At 42.8% G+C, this 23,698-nt stretch overlaps 1 protein-coding gene and 1 pseudogene across 2 annotated transcripts in view; both read left to right on the top strand.

Annotated features, from left to right (window-relative positions):
* The window catches only part of LYST (lysosomal trafficking regulator), a 556,505-nt gene that overhangs the window by 379,302 nt on the left and 153,505 nt on the right, over window positions 1-23,698 (top strand). For both annotated transcript variants that reach the window (XM_073627506.1, XM_073627507.1), the window contains 2 exons: window positions 8,867-9,055; window positions 17,047-17,192. In XM_073627506.1, the coding sequence (XP_073483607.1) occupies window positions 8,867-9,055; window positions 17,047-17,192 (335 nt within the window). The remainder of the gene's footprint in view (window positions 1-8,866; window positions 9,056-17,046; window positions 17,193-23,698) is intronic.
* On the top strand, window positions 22,688-22,806 carry LOC141141695 (5S ribosomal RNA; annotated as a pseudogene).

Here is a 23,698-nt window from a genome sequence, read left to right as displayed (position 1 = left end):
ACTGAAGGAACGTGTATCGTTTGTTAAACCACCAGAGTATCCCTATCAAAAACTAAGGCGGTATCTAGTGGGTAGATTGGGGACTGCAAGGGACAGGAATCCCAAAAAAATTCCTTTTCTGACAATTTTACAAATATGTAATCTGTATTCTTCTACCTCTCTTTGTTTAAATGATACAAAAACCGGAAGTGGAATGATTTGAAATGATTGAAACTTATATTATGGATTAAACCACCAGAATGTCTCTGTGAAAAGTTGGAGCGACATCTAGTGGATAATTTGGAGACTACAAGAAATACAGATCCCAAAATACTGAGTATAGGGATCTGTATATCAAAACATGAAAAATAAAAATAAAGTAGAAATTAAAAATGCATAAGTAAAGGCGTTTTAATATAAAGAAATTATATAAAATAAGAAGAAAAGCTAACCCAATATAACAAAACCCTTCAGAGGAGCTGTTTCTAAATTGGGAAGTTGGTGGACCCCATATCATATATAGCCCGCTGGGGATAACCCCTAAGAGACCCCTGTTGGCAAGAATCGGATATGATGATACGTGGTCAACAGATGGTCTTATATACATATTAGATACAGTTTGACCATGCAGATATGGACAACTTAGTGCATTAAGAGTTATTGTTAAATGCATTTAAATCTGTGTCCACATTTAACCCGAATGGGGCATAGGTTCTTAATCTGTAGATCCAGGACATTTCGCACTTGGAGATCTCCCTTACAAAGTGAACTCCCTCTCCAGTGTGGTTTGTATTTGTCAATCCCAACATACAGAGTGTTGGAGGGGTCCCTACCATGTACTTCGTCGAAATGTCTCGACACAGGGTGCTTATCAAAACCCCTGCGGATATTATTATGTTCGGTCAATCTGACCTTGAGGGCCCTCTTGGTCCTGCCTACATATTGCAATCCGCAGGGGCATTGTATAAGATAGACAACCCCCTCGGACGTGCAGGTTATAAACGGTTTTACCTCATAGACCCGTAAGGTGCTTGTGGACGTGAACTGACAGATCTTTCTTCCCCTACAGCTGTTAAGGGAGCAAACCTGACAGCTCCTACATTTATAGTACCCTGTAAGGTCATGGAAGAAAGATCTGTTGATAATGGGTGGATTCTGTACTGTGGGAGCAATTCTATTACCCAGTGTAGATGCTCCCTTAAATACAATGCGAGGGTTCTTAGGTAGGATTGTACTGAGGACTGGATCCGTGGTCAGAATATGCCAGTGTTTTTTTACTAGATCCTTAATCTGGCGATGTTGGGTGGAAAATGTGGTGATAAAAGGTAAATTAAAGCCACCATTAGCCGCCTGACGCTGGCCTGCTCCCAACAGCAATGATCTATCCTTACCCCTTACTGTCTCTAATGATCTTAATAATACGGCTTGATCGTATCCTTTTTCAATGAACCTCCCAGTTAAAATAGTCGCCTGGTTATCGAAAGTCTCGATTTCGGTGCAATTGCGCCGAAGGCATGTGTATTGCCCTAAAGGAACAGCCCTCAACCAGGGTTCATGATGACAACTGTCAAGGGGAATAAATTAGTTTTTGTCAGTTGCCTTGAAGTGAGTGGAAGTCACCAGTTTGTCACCTTGGACCTTGATCTTAAGGTCAAGGAAGCTGATCTCCACTTCACTGGTCTCAAAACTCAATTTAATACCCCTGTCATTCTCATTAAGGAAAGCCATGAAGCCCACAAGCTCAGCCTCACTACCGTCCCACAGGAGGAGGACGTCGTCAATATATCTAGCCCACAGGACCACCTGTGGTCTGTCCTGGGCCTTGACGACGTCCTCCTCCCACTTAGCCATGAATAAATTGGCCAAGCTGGGGGCATATTTCGCCCCCATAGCCACGCCCCTATCTTGGCGAAAAAACTGATGGTCGAACCAAAAGTAGTTGTGGCCTGCGGCGTAATTAAGCAGTTCCATAATGAAGTTCCTTTGGGATGGAACAAGACCGGAGTCCCTGGTCAGGTACATATCTACTGCCTCCAATCCTAAATCATGGGGTATGATGGTATAGAGTGAGGTCACGTCTGCCGTGACCAACCGTGTACCTGGCTTCAACACAATGTGGGACAACATATTAATAACCTCTGTGGTGTCCTTCACAAAAGATGGAACCTTCTGGACTAGAGGTTGCAAGAAGTGGTCTATATACTTGCCCACCCGGGACGTAACCGAATCTATACCACTGACAATCGGCCGTCCTGGGGGGCAAGTGAGGCTCTTGTGGACCTTGGGGAGATAATAAATTACCGGAGTGCGGGGAGCACTCGGTACTAAAAAGAATTTCTCCCTTTTATCCAGAATCCCCTGACGGTAACCCCTATCCACAATAGCCTCCAATTCTTTCTTGTATTTGACCACAGGGTCTCTGGTGAGGGGAGTGTATGTGTCAGGGTCATCCACGATGCGATGCATCTCCTCCAGATAGTAGACATAGCCTACCTAGAGAATATTTGGATGGAGACTACAATCCACCAATCATTCCACTTCCGGTCTTTACAAAGTTTAGACACAGATAGACGGAGGAATATAGGTGTACGCATCTGTAATTTCCCCTTTCAGATTGTCCGCTTCTGTTCTCTAAACAGGTCCCGCTAGTTTCCAAATGAGATCAGTGAAATCACCACTCTTGGATCTTTAGCCACTCATTATAAGCTTATAATTGTTTTTTTTCTTCGTAAAAATGTTTTACTTAGTTTTATTTACTTTTTCATCTGGTTTCATATATGTATTTGGTACGACATGTAAATGTATATTATGTTTTTTATATATGTACATCGGGACTTATGGGTTGTCACAATAAGTTAGCCTATTGCCGATTGCTCGTGCTGGGAAGTGCACCCGGATGCCGGAGTCTTTTGACGTATCTTCGGTGACTCTCAGCATGTAGGAATCCATAGCGAGGCGTGGTTTTGCTTCGGGATTATTTAAGGAGGTGACGTAGTGCGCCGCCTGTGCCCCTGGAAGACGTGATGATGTCACGAAATGCGTAGGGCGGAGCCAGACGACGCGCTGACGTCACCTCCAAACAGTGTTGTATTCCAGTAGGACGGGTTTGTCCGTGCTCCTGTGGCCAAGGAACCGGACTTAAGGCTATTTGATCTTCGAACGTTTGTAAGTGTTCATTTTATGTATATGAATTTTAATAAATCTCTATGGTTTTACGCTATGTGAGCTCCCTTTTGTGTTTTATGGTGCATCTCTGCCATGAGTTCTGCTGTTGTGGCTGATGGTGTGATGACCCCCAGTGGATGCCGATAGAAGTTTCCATAGTCTGTTTTAAAGGTTTGCCTGCTAGCTGTGATCCTCTGTAGTGGGGGATCATGGCCACTCGGTAAGAAGTAACCCCTTCCATTCCCGGTGGTGGATCCTCCTTTGTGGTCACGGATTAACTATTAATCATCACTTGGACTTTTCCTTTATTACTTGTGGGCTATTTGGAGTCACTATTTTATTTTATTGAGTTTTCTTCACTTGATGGGACACTTTTGTGGATTATATGCAGTTGCTATCTGCATTCGTCCTCGTTTACACATATTACCAAATTTTTTACTTATGTTATGTATGTAAAACTGCACATGTATTAGCGCAATTCTTTTATTTTTTATCGTTACTTTTAGTGTTTGGTGATGGATTTTCCCACAAATCACTATCACTCAATTCTGCGAGTGATTCTAATTTATTATCGCTGTTTTCTAGTTGCTCTAAAGCCACTTTTGATGTAAAGGGACAGTTTTGGTTGCTATGGACAATCTCCAGTTTCCAGGTAGAAAGAACAGTATTTATAATATAAAACTGCATGCAGGACACTGGACAGACCACTAGGGACAAAGGGGATGTGTAATTATTTGATACAGCACTGTAATCTGTAATATTACAGTATACTGTATCTATACTGTGTGTTTCACTTTTTGAATTTGCTTCCGAACTCCGTCCCCGTGCGTCGCAACGCTCGCAGGGAACGGAGCTTGGCACTGTGAATCAAGCGAGACACAGCGGCTCGCCGATCACAGCGGAGAGACATCGCAGGAACCAGGGGACAAGGTAAGTAAACTCTTCCTGGATCCTGTGATGCGATCCTGAGTCTGGCTCGGGGATACCGCTTTTGGTATTGAAAATCCACCCCGAGCCAGACTCTGGAATACCGCTAGGGGGGTTAAGGCCTGCAGGTGACTATTTACCTCCAGGCTAAATTGGTAACCACCCTTTCTAGAGGTCTTAAATTGGTCTCTAGGGCTGGGCTCATTGAGACTTTAGTTACTGATCAGCCCCACCCGTGTATGAGCTGGCTAGCGTTTGCTCAATCTACGGAGGTAAGGTAGGACAACAGCTACTATAGTAAGGTGTCCAACCATTTTAGGATTGGTTCCTTCACTGGTGGTGAAGGAGTAGTATCTACAGCCCAGGCTATGCCTATGAAATAAATTGCCCCTGTTTGGTTATTTCATAAAGGGATACACCATGTCTCCTTCTTGGCTGCTCACTAGTAGACCTCAGTAGTGAAGGTTTGTCCTTGCTGGGGTGTTTGCTGGCACAACTAAAGTACACATTGAGATTGGTGACATCTCTGCTGAATCTTGTTGGGTGTCCTTTATATCCTAAAGGTACTGCTTTGTTTGGCTACAGATCAGAAAATACAACAGGGAAGGTGGTCTGTACTTTCTGTTTTTGTGCCGCACGCCAGAAACGCACATCATTGAGTCTGGTGATGACATTTCTGCTCATAATTGTTATATTGCTGCACATCAGACCTACACAAGATTGAGGTCTGTCTGTGGGGTTTTTGTGTCCTGTATTACTGCCTTATTGGTTGCTTATCAGAAAGGCAGCAGGAAAGATTGATGGTCCTGATTTGTCGGGCTCCATAACAGAAGTACAAATTGAACCTGTACCAGGGGTAATACATATACTGCCTTTGGTAATTGGTATAGCACCGCAAGGTGGCGTCGTGCTGATTCAGACAGTGCTATTAACGGCAATAGCTGCCGATTTTAGGCACGCGATTTGACATGTTGAGTCGCATGCCAAATCGCTTCAATATGGATGTGCTATCTCTGTTCAGAATTGTTAGATTGTTGCACATCAGAGATATACACAATTGAGGCCTGTCTGTGGGTCCTGTATTACTGCCTTATTGGTTGCTTATCAGAAAGGCAGCAGTGAAGATGGATGGTCCTGATTTTGTTGGAAAATACAAAATTGAACCTGTGCCAGGGGTAGTACACATACTGCTATTGGTAATCAGTGCAGCACCACAAAGTGGCCCCTGCTGATTCAGACAGTGCTATTAACGGCAATGGCTGCCGATTTTAGGCATGCGATTTGACATGTTGAGTCACATGCCAAATCACTTGAATATGGATGTGCTATCTCTATTCAAGATTGTTGTTGCACATCAGACACATACAAGATTGAAGGTTGTCTGTCCTTTGTGTCTTACATTTACTGCCTTATTGGCTGCATATCAGAAAGGACACAACAGTGAAGGTTGTTTCTCTTTTTCTGATTTGTTTTTGCTGCTCAGCAGGGAGACACATTGAGGGTGATGTCATCTGTGCTCAGTATTGGTTTATGCTACACATAAGACATACACAAAGATTGAACATTGTTTGTGTCCTGTATGTCCTATATTTACTACCTTATTGTCCTTATATCAGAAAGGCACAGCAGTAAGTGGTGTTTCTCATTGATCTTCCTTGCTGTTTCTTAGGTATACACAGTAGGGGGTTGTTGGCTGCACTCCTCCAGGGAGCCACAGCATGGGTAACCCTTGCTTGCTCAACATGAAAGCTGCTTTTCCTGCGACCTGTGTAATCTTGAGGTCTGTGGTTCCGTAAGCAGGGACTGCTGGAGATGCTGCAACCTGGAGTCGCACAGTCACGAATGGTACCCTTTGAAAGCCATAGTATATGACTTCTCATGCGTCTTGCAGTCCCAAGTGGCAGGTTGGGTCGCATGGGTGTGGGAACCCTAAGCTTATCTGTCCCTTCTGGTTCAGGTTTTGCAACGCAGCAGGAATACTCATTGTGGAGTTATTGCCTTATTTTGCAGTAGACCAGAAAGATCGCAGCTGTAAAGGCTGTCTGTTGTTTCTTTGTTTTTATGTTGCTGCACAGCAGAAATACTCAACATTGAAGCTTGTTGGTGCTTTCTGTTTCATATTGCCTTACCTTACTGCACTTCAGAAAAACACAATGCTGTAGGTTGCTTGTGTTCTTTCTCTGTTGGTTCTATGTAACTGCACTACAGAACTGCATAACAGGAAGGATTTTCTTATAACTGTACTTGGCGGTTCGTCATAAATACGCAACATAGAAGTTTGGGTCTTTCTGTCTTCTCTTTATGGCCTTGTTTTACTGTACATCAGTAAAACACCACTGTAAAAGGGGGTTCCCGTCCTTTCTGTTTTTACCAGTTATGACCTAGCTAGCTGCACTTCAGAAATGCGCAGCAATTAAGGTGTGTTTGTGTCTTAATGCTTACGTATTGGCCGCACATCAGAAAACCAGACTGTGAGGTTCAGATTTGGGTCTCTTCCCATATTTGATATTTTGGTTTAGCTAGTCACACTCAGATACACAACATTGTTGTCTATGCTTGTGTCCTTTCTGTCTACATCTATTGTGCTATGTCCACAATCTATGATTTTTTTTTTATTTGTGATATTAATAATACATGTATCACCTTTTTGTATTTCAGCCTTCTCTTCCGTGGAAGGGCCAGGAGTTCTGGCTGCAGATGTCACATGTCAGAAAGCCTCGACCCCTTACATTCAGGGATGCCAGAGCCATTTCCTAGGGTGAAGCCCAGTAGAGTTATGGGTCACTGGAGGAAGGCGATAATGAATCACCCTGTTTAATAAGAACTTAGGAAGTTTGGTTCAGAGGAGTTTTATGGCCTGAAGATGAAGTATAAAGATGTATACCCGACCAAATAGGTTACAGCTCGGTGCATGGCTTTCATTTTGCCCTTCTAGCAAAACTAGATGTAGCAATATGAGTGTTCTTCTCCTGCTATGGATGTTAATCTCCTGAGTAGGCTCTCAGGCATAAGTAAAACTATAGATTGGGCATGCCTTAAACCCAGGGATTAAGTTTTTGTTAATCTATTTCCCTTAAGTAGGTTTCCCTTCAGTCTTTGCTGACGTAAACATAAAAATGAACAAAAAGGGGTTGTCTGTCAGGGGCCCCCCTTTTTTGGCAGTTTTTTTCCCTGGACAGGGTTGTGTTAAGACAGGCCCCCTTATGGATCAATGTAGTGTCCTTGTCTTACAACACAGGTCTCCGATTAATCTTTTTAGTGGTTCTAAGCAACACCTATAGGCAGAATAGGCCATTGTTGTTAGATGTGTGACAGGCAACATTGATAACCTACAAATTTAACATGTTTTCTGATTCCATCTTTAAGAGCCCACTCCACCTAGATCCTGCATCCAAAGCAGAGAAGGCAGGCACACCGGTGGAGTAGACCGGCAGATTAGCCGCATGATCCAGCTAAGATACCTTCATCAAGCATATGGAGTGAAGGTAAAGCTTACTGCAGAACCGAGGTGCGCCAAGAGGGTCTTGCAGTGGTCCCACCCTAAGGTAGGCCTGAGGTACTTGATTATCCTCTCAGGTGTGCCGTCCTGGAAGATGACTTGAGAAAAGTACTAGTTACTTACCGGTAACTGTCTTTCTGGGAAATCTTCCAGGACGGCAGGCCTACTTCCCACCGGTTGGAGGAGGGAAAAATTTTAGAACACTAGAAGGTGAGTGCCTATGAGGAATGATTTCCCTTGTGAACCAGGTTCAGGAGTTACCGTATTTATCGGCGTATAACACGCACCGGCGTATAACACGCACCCCAATTTAGGAGGGAATTTTAAGGAAAAAAAACTTTTAGGAGGGAAGTTGAAGGGAAAAAAACTTACATTTAAATGCCCTTCATTGCAGCCTTGTCAGTGCAGCCTTGTCAGTGCAGCCTTGTCAGTGCAGCCTTGTCAGTGCAGCCTTGTCAGTGCAGCCTTGTCAGTGCAGCCTTCCCCAGTGCAGCCTTCCCCAGTGCAGCCTTCCCCAGTGCAGCCTTGCCCCAGTGCAGCCTGGGATCCCCTGTCCCTGCTTCCAGGGCTTCAAAATCGCGGTCCGCGATTTGAAAATGGCGCCGCCGGCGCCGAAGTACACAGAGCCGGTCCTCGGCTCTTTCCAGCGGCTCTCGTTTACTTTCGGCTCCACTCGTAGTCCCGAGCGGAGCTATCCGAGTAGGTTCGGATAGCTCCGCTCGGGACTACGAGTGGAGCCGAAAGTAAACGAGAGCCGCCGGAAAGAGCCGAGGACCGGCTCTGTGTACTTCGGCTCCGGCGGCGCCATTTTCAAATCGCGGTCCGTGATTTTGAAAATGTGACAGCTCGGGATCGGCGGGGATCGGCGTATAACACGCACCTGCGACTTTCCCCTGATTTTAAGGGGAAAAAAGTGCGTGTTATACGCCGATAAATACGGTACTTCTCTACAAACTGAGGATCAAGGGGAAGGGTGTGGACTTAAAACAGCTGTTGATTGATTGTGTTTCCTGTGGGGAGGAGCCTCTCATCTCTCAGGTGTGCCGTCCTGGAAGATTTCCCAGAAAGACAGTTACCGGTAAGTAACTAGTACTTTTTTTTATGAATATTGTATTGACATTACCCTCAGATAATTTCTTGTTTTAGATTGTACATTTCTATGTATATTGCATTTTTTTTTTTCTTTTTTAGACAAAAGGTTTTTTTTCTTTAAGAAGGCATCGCATTCTTTGATTTTGATAAGTCCTGATTTGAACAATCACTTTGAAGATCTCCATTATCTTTGTGTTTTGACAGGCTTCTTCAGCGCTTAGAAACAAAACTAAAGGACATTTCCAAAATTGCTGGTGATGTAACTCAAAGCGTGTCTTTGTCACAAGGAATGGAACGAAAGAATGTTATACAGCATATTCGTAATATGTACAAAATGGATTTAAGTGCAAGCCGACATTGGCAGGAACTTGTTCAGCAGCTAACTCATGACAGGTTAGTTTAATCATTTGCAATGCAGGTGCTTTTTTCTAATTTTAGAGGTCATAAAAATTGACTCTTGCATATATGTATTAGAAATAGAGGAACAAGTAAATCTATAGAATGTTTTTCTTGCTAGATTTGCCACACATTTGCCTGCAACATTGACTACAGTTACAGTGTGGTCAGCATACTTTTAATAAATATTTAAGGTAAATTTGTATTTAAAAATAAAGATCAAATAAAGCTGTTCCTGCAACGAAGAAGGTGATTACTTATTTGTCTCTCTGTCTACAATATTGAATGCCACTGTGATGAAAAGAAATCGGCCTTCAAAGTTTCGTCAGAAGCCAGCACTTTCAGGAAGTGTTATGTTGGCGAGGAACCATTGGAGTTGCCTCCCCAAAGTTCCCTGCATGCTTAAATATTCTGCAGCCCGGACTCCACTATCACTGTGGGGTGATTTCTTCCACCAGATGCACTGTTTAATGTTTTTAGGCCACTTAGGAGCAATGAGCAAATTGCAGTAACTGTTACCCAGTGAAAATGATCTTACTTTGGACTCTACAATCTCAAGTACAGTAATGTGTTTTTTTGCTGTTGAGAACATTTAAAGCTGAACTCCAGGCTCAACAACTTTATATATATTCCTCAGCCTCAAAGGATATAAACCCACTTTGTGTGCATTAAATGCCTTTGCAAACCTAGTTAATTATTTCTACTTGTAGCAGGGACATCATCACTATACTGCACATAGCCTGTGCTGAAACCAGAGCTATGGGAGGGATCCAGTAGTAGGTCTACTCACTACAGGCTTCCTGAAAAAGCTAGAAGAAGGTGGATGTAAGACCAGCTGCCCTGCATGAGGAGAGTGCCTAGCAGTGAATGGACTTTATTACTGGAATTTACTGCACAAAGGCAGAATTTTATGCTGGATTACTGCACAGATCTAAAAAAGAAATACACAAAGCACATCAAAATGCAAATAAAAATACATACCGTATGAATTTTGCCTTTCGCAGTGGTTTAGATTAAAAAAATGTAAAGCGTTCAAAACCCTTGCCTGAACTTTATTCTTGCAGGTAAACGGTTAAAGTGGTAGTAAACCCAAAAGCAATTATTTATTGTATTGAAGCTTATCAATTCTTAGATATGGCTGTGTTCATTTTCTTTTTTAGGCTTTATCTCTTATTTTTACCTGGTGATTTAGCCAGTAAGTCTGTTTTTCTACCGAACTAGCTGTCCTGCAGATGCATGCAGCAGTTAGAGGGTTGAAACTATTTACCACTGACAGGAGCGCTTACAATGATCGGCTTTTATTTATGAAACACACAAATGAGGAGAGCACACAGCTGCCTGAGTATAATAGTTTTTATTGTTTAAAATAAAAGTAGAAAATGTTGCACTCACAAATTGTAGGAAGATTCTCGCATTTACACCAACATATATCCCTCCTCTCCCGGCCTGTATGGATGGAATCCAGAACCCGATGGGTGATTAAGTTGTTTCTCTAGAAGGAGGCCACGCCTCCGAAAACATGTAGTCGTGGCAACCGTCCGCCCGCCGTAGGAGACGATTCACCTGTACCAACTCACCTTCTCGGCTGCGAGTGATGCAACGCTGGCTGGTCCGGGCGCATGCGCGGCTCTCTGCACCGCATAGCAGGACACTGCAGTGGGATTCAGAGGCTTTGAGAAACAGCTTAATCACCCATCGGGTTCTGGATTCCATCCAGCTACACAGGCCGGGAGAGGAGGCATATATGTTGGTGTAAATGCGAGAATCTTCCTACTCTTGTGAATGCAACATTTTCTACTTTTATTTTAAACAATAAAATCTGTATTATACTAGGGCAGCTGTGCGCTCGCCCTCTTTTTGTGTTTCAGAATCATTCCGCCACTCAGTGGATTTTTGAGAGAGCTGCAACACCTAGACCAAGAGAACTTGTACACAGACTGTTATACATTCAGGAGGTGTTGGCGGGTTTTGCGCTTATTGGTTTTGTATGTTATGTTTGAAGCTGTTATTTATGTAATGCCTTCATCCCAAAAGTCTGCTAGTACATCTAACACTCCCCCCAGACTGACAATGCTGCGGTTCATGTGTCTCTTGTGCTCTTATTCAGAGGTTAGGCACCCTAATACAGAAGGTGTGTTACTGGCCAGATCACCAGGTGGAAATGGAGGGAGGGAAAAAAGCATAAAAAAAGAAAACAAATGTGACCACATTTAATGATTGGTATGCTGCAATATATTACATTTTTGGTTTGTTTGTACAATGCTACAATCTGTTATATTATTATGCCCATTTCACTGGATGGGTGTAGCCTGTTTGGGAACTGAGAGACTAGTTCCCTATCAGGTTTGCTTTACTTTTGATTGACAGCACATGGTAGTGAGCAGATTTTAAAGCCGCTCTTGAACTGAATATGCTAACTGACCTGCACATAGTGGAAATTGAAGGTATGCCAAACTGTAACTAAGCAACAAAATCTGGAGGTTTTTTACTTGGTTAACCCCCCCCCTCAACATATACATTTTCTGAAAGCACAGGACCAATAGAATGAAAGATGGTAAAACTAATTTTGTAGGTCCTGCGCTGGTCTGTGCGTGTGTGCGTGTGTGTGTGTGTGTGTGTGTGTGTGTGTATGTATATATATATATATGTGTGTATATATATATATATATAGTATTTTTCAAAATAATATTTTTAATTAAATATGTACTACAATCATTATTTCCGCTCTCAGACACTGCATAATTTAGAAAATTCCTTCTAAATTACCACTAAATATAAAAGCTAAAAACAGTATTGTGTTAAATAACAAATGTTTGAAAACGTTAAATTGTGCAATTGTGAGAATTGAAAGTACGCAAGGTACAGTGAAGACAGCGGGCTGTGCAGGGGACACAGGACGGCTTGCTGGTTCCCGCCTGTTACTCCTCCCCTCTGGGCACTGGCTGCTTTCTCCCCTGCTGCTGGTAAGGAAAAAGCTGGGTAGGAGAGGTAGGGGGATGGGGTGTGCAGGAACGAAGCCCATCATTTTAACTGTTTTACAAAATGGTCACATTCAAGGCGTCATGAATGATACGTGTCAGAGATGCTTGTGTTCTCAGCCAAACTGTCAAGCCATCAAATAGCTGGTATCTTAACTGATCACTTGTAGAGCACCATGAGAGCTGCAGATCAAGTGGAGGCTAAGATGGCAATTGTAAAACATAGAAGGGTTTAGTTCCACTTAATTGTATACTAATGGGAGATAATGAGAAAGAAAAAGAATACATACCACACACACTAAAGCCTCGTACACGCGATCAGATTTTCCGCTGAGAATTGTGTGATGACAGACTGTCGGACAATTGTTGTCGGATTTTCCACAGACAAATGTTGGGTAGCAGGCTTATACATTTTCCGCAGATAAATGTCTGTTGTCGGATTTTCCTATTGTGTGTACACAAGTCCTTCAGACAAAAGTCCAAAGTACAAACACGCATGCTCGGAATCAATGCTTGCCAAACACAACATTAGCAGAAGGTGCCCAAAGGGTGGCGCTAAAGAGCTGAAAAGCCACGTAGTACGTCACTACGTTCGTGTTTGTTGGCCGACAATTGTGTGCCGTTTGTATGCAAGACAAGTTCATGGCCAATGCCCTTCGGAAAAAAAGTCTGATGTTTTGTCTGTGGAAATTCCGATCATGTGTACGAGGCTTAACACACACACTAACACACTAGAGAGAGGGATATATATATTCCTATCTTTTAGTTGAAATCTTCCTCCGTCCCCTGCCCCACACCTCTGATGCCAGCGCAGCAGGGGTAATAAAACTAAGGGGCTGTCACAGGCTCCCAACTATGCTTAACCTTTCCAATCAGCTGCTCCTCAAGCTCATGTACATTAGTATGAACATGTACATACCTGTGTACAGTTGTGGCCCTATGCAGTGGGCAACAAGCTGTATTATGCACATGCGCAGATCTCTGGACACGGTTGTACACGCAACCTTGCTGTCTGGTAAATTTGCAGGAGATTTAATAAAGTGAATAATATAATAATAGTGTAGCGCTACTAAAAAGTGAAAATAAATCACAAAAAATAGAAAATAAATAACACATCTAAAAAGAAACCAAAAAACAATATAAATTGGCTATGCTGAATATAACCCAGTGGGGGTGTGAGAAAGAATGTCCACAGAAAATCTTAAATTGTATATTTCTCTGGTGAGAGTAATCCCAATCGTGAGATAATCAGTGTAAGGCTTGTCTGTAGTCAACAACAGCGGAACTCAAGATATAAATGGGTACTCTTACCAGCTCTGATGGACCCCAAATGCCATATGACAGAGTGATCAGACAGGCTTGGGATCTTATATTATGTATATCAGATGTCGCTCAGATACTGGACACAGATGGAAGAACCTGTTCAAGGTGGTATCCTCAGCTCCTGAACCGTGAAGGCTCCAAGTACTCCCCTGTTGAATAGCCGTCTTCAAAGATGTTCCGTGAGGGCTCCAGGGAATGATCATGTAAAGCAGAAGGAAGGAGAAGGACTCCAATGGTGCAGGTCAAAAACCAATGAGGTTTATTAAGAATAAAAGTTCAGATGGTAAACACCAATCATTAAAAGTGATCATAGGAACAGGTAAAAATTAAATAAAAGCAATGTGGGATACAAGAAATGCTAGCCCGACCGGTTTCGACACTAAGGGGTCTTCAACTGGGGCAAAGCCTCACAGACATCTGATGAAAACAACAACATCTGATATACATAATATAAGATCCCAAGCCTGTCTGATCCCTCTGTCGTATGGCATTTGGGGTCCATCACAGCTGGTAAGAGTACCCATTTATATCTTGAGTTCCGCTGTTGTTGACTACAGACAAGCCTTACACTGATTATCTCACGATTGGGATTACTCTCACCAGAGGAATATACCATTTAAGATTTTCTGTGGACATTCTTTCTCACACCCCCACTGGGTTATATTCAGCATAGCCAATTTATATTGTTTTTTGGTTTCTTTTTAGATGTGTTATTTTTTTTCTATTTTTTTGTGATTTATTTTCACTTTTTAGTAGCGCTACACTATTATTATATTATTCACTTTGAACTTTGTATGTATGAGTGTTAGCAGCTTGTGTTCTAATTTAGCGCAGTCTTTTTCCCCACCTCCACATTTCATAAAGTGAGCCAGGCTTTGACCATTTAAGTATCAAACATTTTTAACAAACGGTAAACGAGCTTTAAAGGCCAAGTTTACCTTTTGGAACATGTTACGTGTTCCAACCATATTTAGGGTGGAACATGTAACGTGTTCCAGCTGCTGCCGCCAGTTCCCCCTCACCCCTCCTCAGTGTGACAGTGGGTGGGAGATCTTCTCCCTGTAGCTGCTAATACAATTTAAAAACAGTGTGGATGTATGGGGCTCCGCCCACACAGTCACCTCATTTGTTCAGTTTCCTGTGAATTAATGAACCACCACTACGTCAGCAACTGCGACTAACAGCTTGTGGTTCTGAATGAACTGTGAGGGCGCTGATGAATGTTCACATATGTAATGCAAATTTGTTACACTATTGAGTAAATTAAAACACTTATTAAACATGGCTGACAAGGATGGATCTAATGAAAGACTGGAGCAGCTAAAAAGATATAGGTATTATACCTCCATTCTCAGCTAAACAAATTCACACCGCTCCAGGCATGCGATCCCATAACAACCTACCCCACTCTAAGGCATACAGGTGCTGGCTCTGCAAGACGTGATGAACAATCAAGAAAATGCTGGATGGTCGCTCTCTGATGCAACACCTTTATTTTGCAGAATCAATAAAATCCAAACTGTCAATCCATATGTCACAGAGGTACAGGAACTAAACAGCTGACATGATTCACACCATTAGAAGGTGCTTAATCATAGCTGAATAACAAAATCTGATCGTTCAATATATAGTGATATAGGACCAACCAAAATCAGAATCTATTTGGGTCCCTCCCATAAGCAATCAGATGTGAGTGAAGACACGTGGGAAAAAATATTGAGGAAATGGAGATAAGTAGTACACCAGATCTGAATGACCACTAGTTCCCCATAGATATCGAGAGACTTCCCAAACCAATGAAATGAAATAAAATAAAACATAAACAACGTTAGGTACATAATAAAAACACATACACTGAAATGTATTATTTGATTTGTGCTTTCTATAACCACTGACCACCGGAGGACAATTATAATTATAATCATTAAACTGATACAGTAGATCAAATTGTCCAACACTCTCCGGAATGTCAGTGGTATAGAGAGGACCATACATAGCATTTCAATTTTGATATAGCAGTTTAGCATCTGTTCCTCTTTGATTGTAGATAAATAGAATTACTTTATTTTTTTTCTGTTCTTAGTGAGCTTCGGCTTAATAGCACTTCATCTCTTCCTCTTATGCTATGTAGGGTCCTCTCTATACCACTGACATTCCGGAGAGTGTTGGACGATTTGATTTACTGTATCCAGCACTGGGACATTTTGTATGTTCATACAGGGAATGCATTGGAGTAAAACATGTCCTGCTTTTAGAACTACAGTAGTTTAAAAATGTATTTTTTATTGAAGAACAAGTGGTTTCTCATATAAAGTGCACTTATTCTTGCTCCCCTGACCTAACCAATTCCAACTTCCCTCTCCACAAATGTTAGTGGCCTCCTGACAGTGGTTCTAGCCTTTACTAAAAAAAAAAAAAAATTGTTTTTATTACTATTGGAGTTTTTCTCTCACTGGTAAAAGCATTATGACTATAACAGTTAGTAGAAAGGGACCCCTTATAATCGAACACTGCATAGCTGTAAATATACACTATATTACCAAAAGTATTGAGACACCTGTCTTTTTCACACACATGAACTTTAATGGCATCCCAGTCTTAGTCCGTAGGTTTCCACATTGAGTTGGCTGACCCTTTGCAGCTATAACAGCTTCAACTCCTCTGGGAAGCCTGTCCACAAGGTTTAAGTGTGTGTCTATGGGAATGTTTGACCATTCTATCAGAAGCGCGTTTGTGAGGTTGGGCACTGATGTGGATGAGAGAGCCTGGGTCTCAGTCTATGCTCTAATTCATCCCAAAGGTGTTCTATCGGGTTGCGATCAGGATTCTGTGCAGGCTAGCCAAGTTCCTCCAACTCAAGTTTGCTCATTCATGTCTTTGTGGACCTTGCTTTGTGCACTGGTCCAAATCATTTGGTGGAGGGGGGATTATTATGTGGGGTTGTTTTTCAGGGGTGTGGCTTGGGCCTTTCGTTCCAGTAACAGGGAACTGTTAAGGCGTCGGCATACCATGACATTTTGGACAATTTCATGCTCCCAACTTTGTGGGAACAGTTTGGGGATGGCCCCTTCCTGTTCCAACATGACTGCACACCTGTGCACAAAGCAAGGTCTATAAAGAAATGGATGAGCGAGTTTGGGGTTGAGAAACTTGACTGGTCCTGACCTCAACCCAATAGAACACCTTTGAGATTAATTGGAGCGGAGACTGCAAGCCAGGCCTTCCCGCCCACATCAGTGCTTGACCTCACAAATGCGCTTCTGGAAGAATGGTCAAACACTCCCATAGGCACACCCCTAAACCTTGTACACCACCTTCTCAGAAGAGTTGAAGCTGTTATAGCTGCAAATGGTGGGCCAACTCAATATTGAACCCCAACGGATTAAGACTGGGATGCCATTAAAGTTCATGTGCACGTAAAGGCAGGTGTCCCAATACTTTTGGTAATATAATGTATCTTTAGAAACTTCTATATGCTCCTTGGTGAGATTTCCCAGATTGACTGTTTCTAGAAAAGGAATACCTACTAATAGCACAAGTGAGTACTCTTTTTCATTTGGATGACTGTAGGAAAAATTTATAATGTCCCCTTTGGGTGAGGGTTAAAATACTCAGTAAGTCAGTACTCATTTTGTTTCCAAATTTGATAAACTGTATATTTTTTTCTTTTGTTTCCATTTTATTAAGGGCTGTGTGGTATGACCCAGAATCATACCCTACCTCTTATCAGCTTGATCCCACTGAGGGTCCAAATAGGGAGAGACGACGTTTACAAAGGTGTTACCTAACCATTCCAAACAAATACATCCTCAAAGACAGACAAAAGAAAGATGGTAAGTTTGTTCTCTTTAAATGAATTTCATCATAGTTAGAACATGTATATTTTTAGTATCTGATGTAAAAATTTTTCATTATCGTACAGTACAACAGGACACGGGTTTTCATATTCATAATGAATAGGTTTAAATGCCACTCCAGGTGACTGGACACCAACCAAAGCTTTAAAGTGTTACTAAACCCACAATAGTAAAATCAGTCAGTATATGCAGTAAAGCAGCCCTAAAATTTTCCACTCGCATTTTACGAGTGGAAAATGGATTCTGGCAAGCGTGGGCTGCTTCTGAGCTGAAGGGCGAGCACCACCGGCAGGCGGGGTTGAATGGGAGCTGTTCTCTCAGCTGTTCCCCACGCGCAGGAAGAGAGAGTGGAGGAAGATATGAGCTGGCCCGATCAGAACAGGGATTGCCTGCTGTAACAGCTTACATTTGAATTGTCGTCCACTCGCCGTCACACACAGTCCCAGCACAGGGCAATCGGCACTGTCCAGATAAAGTCTGGGGTCCTGCAGCCTCATAGGGCAATCAGAGGAGAATGAAAACTTTAACCAGTGCTCAGCCAGACACTGATAGAAGTCACAAGATTGCTATATACTGCTGATGAGAAAAGGTATTTAGCAATTTATATTTACTAAAAACAATTGTATTTCCATGTTCTGTGTACTGTGAGAGACCAGATATAGTGAATGCAGGGTCCTGGGTTTAGTAACGCTCACATTTAGAAGAAGGCGGCATAGAGTCTAAGCCGCATTGGTACTTTTCTTCCATCCCTGCCTATTACTGTGCAAATTTAGATTCCATTTTGTTCTGTGGGGCACTAGTGTGGGTGCAATTTTTTTGTCTGTTTGTCAACAGGACAAAACGTGTAAAGCAGGCTTCCTCATTGGTCTCATCTACCACAGCAAGCCAGTTTGGGGCACAGAATGTCCAACAGTGCCTTCAGCTTGCAAATGAACAAATGTGTGTCACCGGCGCAAGCTTTTAGATAAATAAGAAATGAGTTGCTGCAATCAAAAAACTACACCACTAGGTGAAAAAATAAAAATATATAAATGTGTTGAATGCGCTACTCTATATCACACCACTCTGTTGTATTCCAAACTTACACAATCATTAAGTCCCCCCAAAAAATCTTATGCTGCATACAATAGTACCCAAATTACTCACCCTATTAGAGTGTACTTTACATAAATTATAACATGAATATATAAAATATTTTTGTGCATGACATATATAACGAAACTAAATGTCTACAATCATGTGCAAAAGTGCAATGTGCAATAATTGCCAAGATCTCTGCACTAAAGTGGTGAAGGGGTCACGAAGAGTCACGGATATATATTGCAGAGATCTTGGCAATTGTGATCTAGAGTAGTGCCTTCAGCTTGATTAGGATCGGGCCTTCAGGGGAGCAGACACTGTGTAGGCAGTTTTCAACTCCTGGTTCATGCATGCCCTACAGGGGCTGGAGCAATGGGGGGGAAGAGGCAGCAGGATGATGTGCGGTCACTGCCTACCGTTCCAGTTACTGTTTTTTCATGCGGGGGAGGTCCGGGATCTGAATTTTCTTCCCTCACCAGGCAGTCTGGGTTCCCTATGTCAAATTCCAGACCACATGTCATCCATTTGAAGGAAAATGGCAACAATTTTCAAAAATTCTACTAAGAGGGAATGGGCTTTTAGTCCTTCAGACTCCTCAAAGCCTTCTGCTTCTAATTCATCCAGTTAGCTAGACTTGGAGGAGGATGAACCACTAGAAGATTTTTTCCTCTGGCTCCCTCCTTGGAAGGCGTCATTGTTATTAAGACACCATTACAGTGCTAGCGGAGGAGGTTTGCAACTCTCTCAAGCTGGACTCCAAGGCCCCTGCCAGCCCTAAAGTGACAGACAGGGGTTCAAGGAAACATATGAAACCCCCACTACATTCCCTGTACATGCTTTAGTTAACAGTGTTTTATTTTAGGACTGGAATCATGCTGAAAAGGTTTATGTACTGCCTAAATGCTTTGCATAACAGTAGCCCATTAACAAAGATTTTTTGAAGAAATGACTTGATCTTGAGGTTTGAATTGGCTATTTCTTGCCTCAGTATCAGTTCAGTATTTTACAAATACACACACGTATATTGCAGCACTTGCTACTAGAAGAGGATGAAGAAGAATTTTATGCATACGCATGTTTACAGGCCTATACAGGTGTATACACAAAACCAGGTTTCTTTAATCCTACATCACAGGATACAGAGCCATAGTAATTACCTTGTGGGTTATAGTCAACCTTCAGGTGCTGGACACTGGCACACCCTAAACAGGAAGATGCCTCCCTATATAACCCCTCCCATACCGAGAGTATCTCAGTTTTTTCACCAGTGTCTAAGGTGTTGGTCACAAGTGAAGATATGCTGTGCTGAGCTCTCCTGGAGCAATCCTTGCTGGAGCTAGCTATGCAGCCGGATCCATTCAGTGTCTTTTTTTTTTTGGGCCAAATTGAATGGTACCCGGGCCTCGTGTCCGAAGAAACAAGGTCTTTGCTTGTAGATGCTTCTCTTTTTAGAGAGCTGGACCCCAGGATCCAGTACTTTGGTATTTTAAGCCATAAAGTTTTACGGGTGGGGTGCTATTACAGGTCCAGGATTGTGTGTTCCCTGAGGGTCCCCGGATGATATTCGTTATACATTTATAAAGGAAGGTTTTAACAGAAACCTCTGCAACTATTGCACATTGCACAAGAATTTGGACATTATAGTTTGGATATTAATGTTATATACCAATCTTGTATTGATTTATGTTGAGATACACTTAGGGCACATCCAGTTGTTTGGAAAATTAGGTACCATTGTATGTGATATATGGTTTTGGTTTATAATGTTTACACAGGTATGACCTTTAAGAGAATGGTGTATTTAAATTAGAGTAGCGCATTCAACATAAATTTAAACTTTTCATTCCTAAGAGTCACCACTGGGGGTTGCATGGATCATGTACCTTCTCATGTTTTCCTCAGAGATCACGCTGTGTCACAGAAGCAGCAGGCTTTTTTCCCCCAGCTAGCAGGCAGACCTCCGGAAAGATTGGGGGGGGGGTGCTTCCACCAGACACCCCCCACCTGGGCTGAACTCTCCCCCTCTTCACGAGGCTGAGCATTGAGGGAGAGCTAAAAAAAAGATCGGCAATGCCGTTTTCTTTCACCGCCCCTACACGGCGGCGGCTTTCAGGTCTCCTCCACGCCATCCCTCCCTCACAAGCCGATCCCATCGGATCGGAGGCCCGCGCTCACACGGGAAAACTTTTTTGAAAGAGAAAGGGGGGCGCAATGCGTCGGAGGGGGCGGGGCTTAACACAGCGTTGGCATCCTCCAACGTAGGAGTGTGTTTTTAAAAAAAAAAAAAAAAAAAACTCCATTTGTGCTGGCTGCAAAAATTGTCGGAGGGACACAACAGCAAAGAGGGGCATGAAAGAGGTTGGTGACACAGGCATTTCCTATTTGACACATTTAATATTTGCATCAGGCTGAGCATTAATAGCAGTGGCAGTGGCTGACTATTGCTCAAGCAGTGGATGCGATTTCTTCTCGTTGTACCTCTGCTTTGTGCATCGGACTAAGGACAGAAGGGGGGTTAAAACACCCCCAAAAGCTCTCCCTCAAGCTCTGGAAAGCCTACTCATCTCTATAAATGGCATCCTCCCCTGAGAGGGGGTGGCTGGTCAGGGTGAGTATCAGGCCATGAAATGTTCGCAATTGTTTTCAGCACTGCAGCCCCTGTTTGTTATTAAAAAGATCTTTTTTACTCAGCCAGGATAGGATTGAAAAAAAAAAAAAGAAAGTTAGCGGCTTTAATCGTATCCCAGTGTGGGACTAAATGCGATAGGTTCTCTTCCATTACCCAGAACCCTCAAACTGAGGAACTAAGGGCAGGAGAAGATGAATTCTCTCAGGGGACCGTGGTGAGGCTGATGACTCCTCTTCTGAGGTGTCAAATGCGGGAGGATCAGCGTTCACAATCTGTAAGATTGATGGTGCAATTTCTTGCTGAATAGTCTGCTCCATATTTATGTAACCTTAACTGAGTGGGTTCGCTAAAGCTGGAAAAAGTTTTTTTGTATCTGAGTGGATCAACAGATGTTCAAGGTTATCCTGCTCAGCAGGCCCAGGATCTGGCAGCTTTATGTTTGCAATAGTTGCTATGATAGATTCCATCCTTCAGGCCTTGCGCCCTTTGCTAAGCGCCATGCAAGAAGCTACTGGCTAGTCTTCCTTTTTGCGGTGAAACAGCTATTTGGAGATGTTTTGGATAATGCATCCAAAAAATTTTAGTGGAAAAGGTACCCCTTTTGCCATTTAAGAAAAGGAGTAATTGTATTTCGTTTTAAAGCGCTTTCTCCTGTGCCAGCGGCATCAGCCTCCAGGCAGTCACGACGGCTTCCGCTATCAGGTTCAAAAGATAATCCTCCGAGTTAACCCCAGGGACAAAAGAAGTCTTGGGGGAGGAAACCTACAAGATACTGAAGCCTCCTTATGAGGAGGCGCCCCTGCTTGCTCAAATAGGGGGAATTCTTCTGCAGTACTCAAGGATCTGGCAGGAAGAGTGTCGAGACGAATGGGGGACTTCCTCAATAGCTCCAATGTACAAACTGGAGTTCTAAGAGTTCCCGTCTCCTTGTTTTTTCAGATCAAACATTCCTAAGGATCCAGAGAAAAAAAAAGTTTCTCTCAAGCATTGGATCATCTTTTGGCAAAAAGTGATCATGGTGGTCCCCATGTAAGAGCAGAGGTTGGTGTTTGGTTCAAACCTCTTTCACGGTGCCAAATCCGAATGGACATTCTGGATCTCAAAAATCTAAATTCAGTTCCTGAATATAACCACTCTTTTTACACATGGAGTCAATCCAATCCGTTATCTCCATCCTACAAGAAGGAGAACTTCTGGCGTCAATCGACATCAAAGATGCATACCTCCATTTACGGTGGAAAATTTTCATTTTCAGTGTGTAGCTCTGCTTTTCGGTCTAGCTACTGCACCTTGAGTGTTTACAAAGGTTCTGGCCCCTCTTCTAACCAGATTAAGGGACCAAGGTATAATGATTATGGTTTACCTAATCATTATGTTCTTCGTAGACCAGTCGGTAGCCCGCTTAGACCAAAGTATGGTCACCACATTCAACTACCTGGAATACCTTGGTCATATTCTCAACCTAGAAGAAATCTTCTTTAAAACCATGAATAAGGCTAAAATACTTGGGTCTTATCATAGACACCCTGAATAGGGTATTCTTGCCCCAGGCAAAGATCAGCGCCATAAAGGAACTGATTCAGGTGGTCAAAGCAAGATGAATTCTTTTATTCAGCTTTGCATGAGGTTGTTGGGAAACATGGTGGCTTCATTTGAGGCCGTTCCTTATGCTCAGTTTCATTCGAGACTGCTGCAAAACAGTATCCTATCGGTTTGGAACAAAGGGTTCAAGCTCTAGATTCCCAGTGTGTCTGATTCCAAAGACTACGGCCACATCACCCTGAAAGTGCCCGATCTCGTCGGATCTTGGAGTCTAAGCAGGGTCAGGCCTGGTTGGTGCCTGGATGGGAGACCGCCTGGAAATACCAGGTGCTGTAGGCTGGGTGCGTCGGAGCCTCAGTTTATGGTTAATTACCAAAAATCTGCAATGGGGAAAATCCTTCCTTCAGTTACCTGGGAAATGGTAACACATGTTAACCTTTTTTTTGGGTTGGGGAGCAGTCCTGGAAGAGGCAACTGTCCAAGAGAAGTGGCCCAGATCAGAAAAGGCCTTGCCCATTAACATTCTAGAAATTCTGGCAGAGCACTTGGTCCTGAGGGCCTGAACGTTCAGTTTACGGCATTGTCCTGCAGGATTCAATCCAACAATGCCACAGCAATGGCCTCTATTTATCACCAAGGGGGCACAAGAAGTTGTGCGGTCCAGAGAAAGGTGAATCGTATCCTATCTTGGGCAAAAAATAATGTACTTTGCCTATCGGCAGTCTTCATTCTAGGAATAAAAAATTGGCAGCCGGACTACTTGTGTCGCCAACAGTTGTTCCCGGGAGAATGGTTCCATCACCCCCGATATCTTCCTTTTTTTTTTTTTTTTTTTGCCACATCAGCGAAATATTTCTCCTGGAGTAATCTTTCAATTATTTAAAATTAAAATTCTTCCCATCATTTCTTCACATCATGGTGGCAATTTGATCTGCATGTTAGCAAAACAGGGATAATCCAAACAATATTTATTATGTATATTTCCAATTAAATCCCACCCTCAGTATCAGTGATACTTCTGGGGTTGTAAGTTTTCTTTCTAGTTCTTTCTCCCATTTCCCAATAAAAGTCGGGGTTTCTGTACTCCCCAGCCCTATTAACGCTTTGTAGATCCTAGAGAAACCCCCCCTCCTGTCTTTATCGATACAAATTTTCTCCAGTGGGAGTAAGTTGTCTGCTGATCTAATTGGTTGCGGTAAGGCATCTATAAAGTGGCTCAGTTGGTTATACT

This window comes from Aquarana catesbeiana, linkage group LG04 (genome assembly GCF_042186555.1).
Source record: "Aquarana catesbeiana isolate 2022-GZ linkage group LG04, ASM4218655v1, whole genome shotgun sequence".
In the NCBI taxonomy this organism is placed as follows: domain Eukaryota; kingdom Metazoa; phylum Chordata; class Amphibia; order Anura; family Ranidae; genus Aquarana; species Aquarana catesbeiana.
Note: the sequence above shows the minus strand (reverse complement) of the source record. Positions and strands in the feature narration are given on the sequence as shown.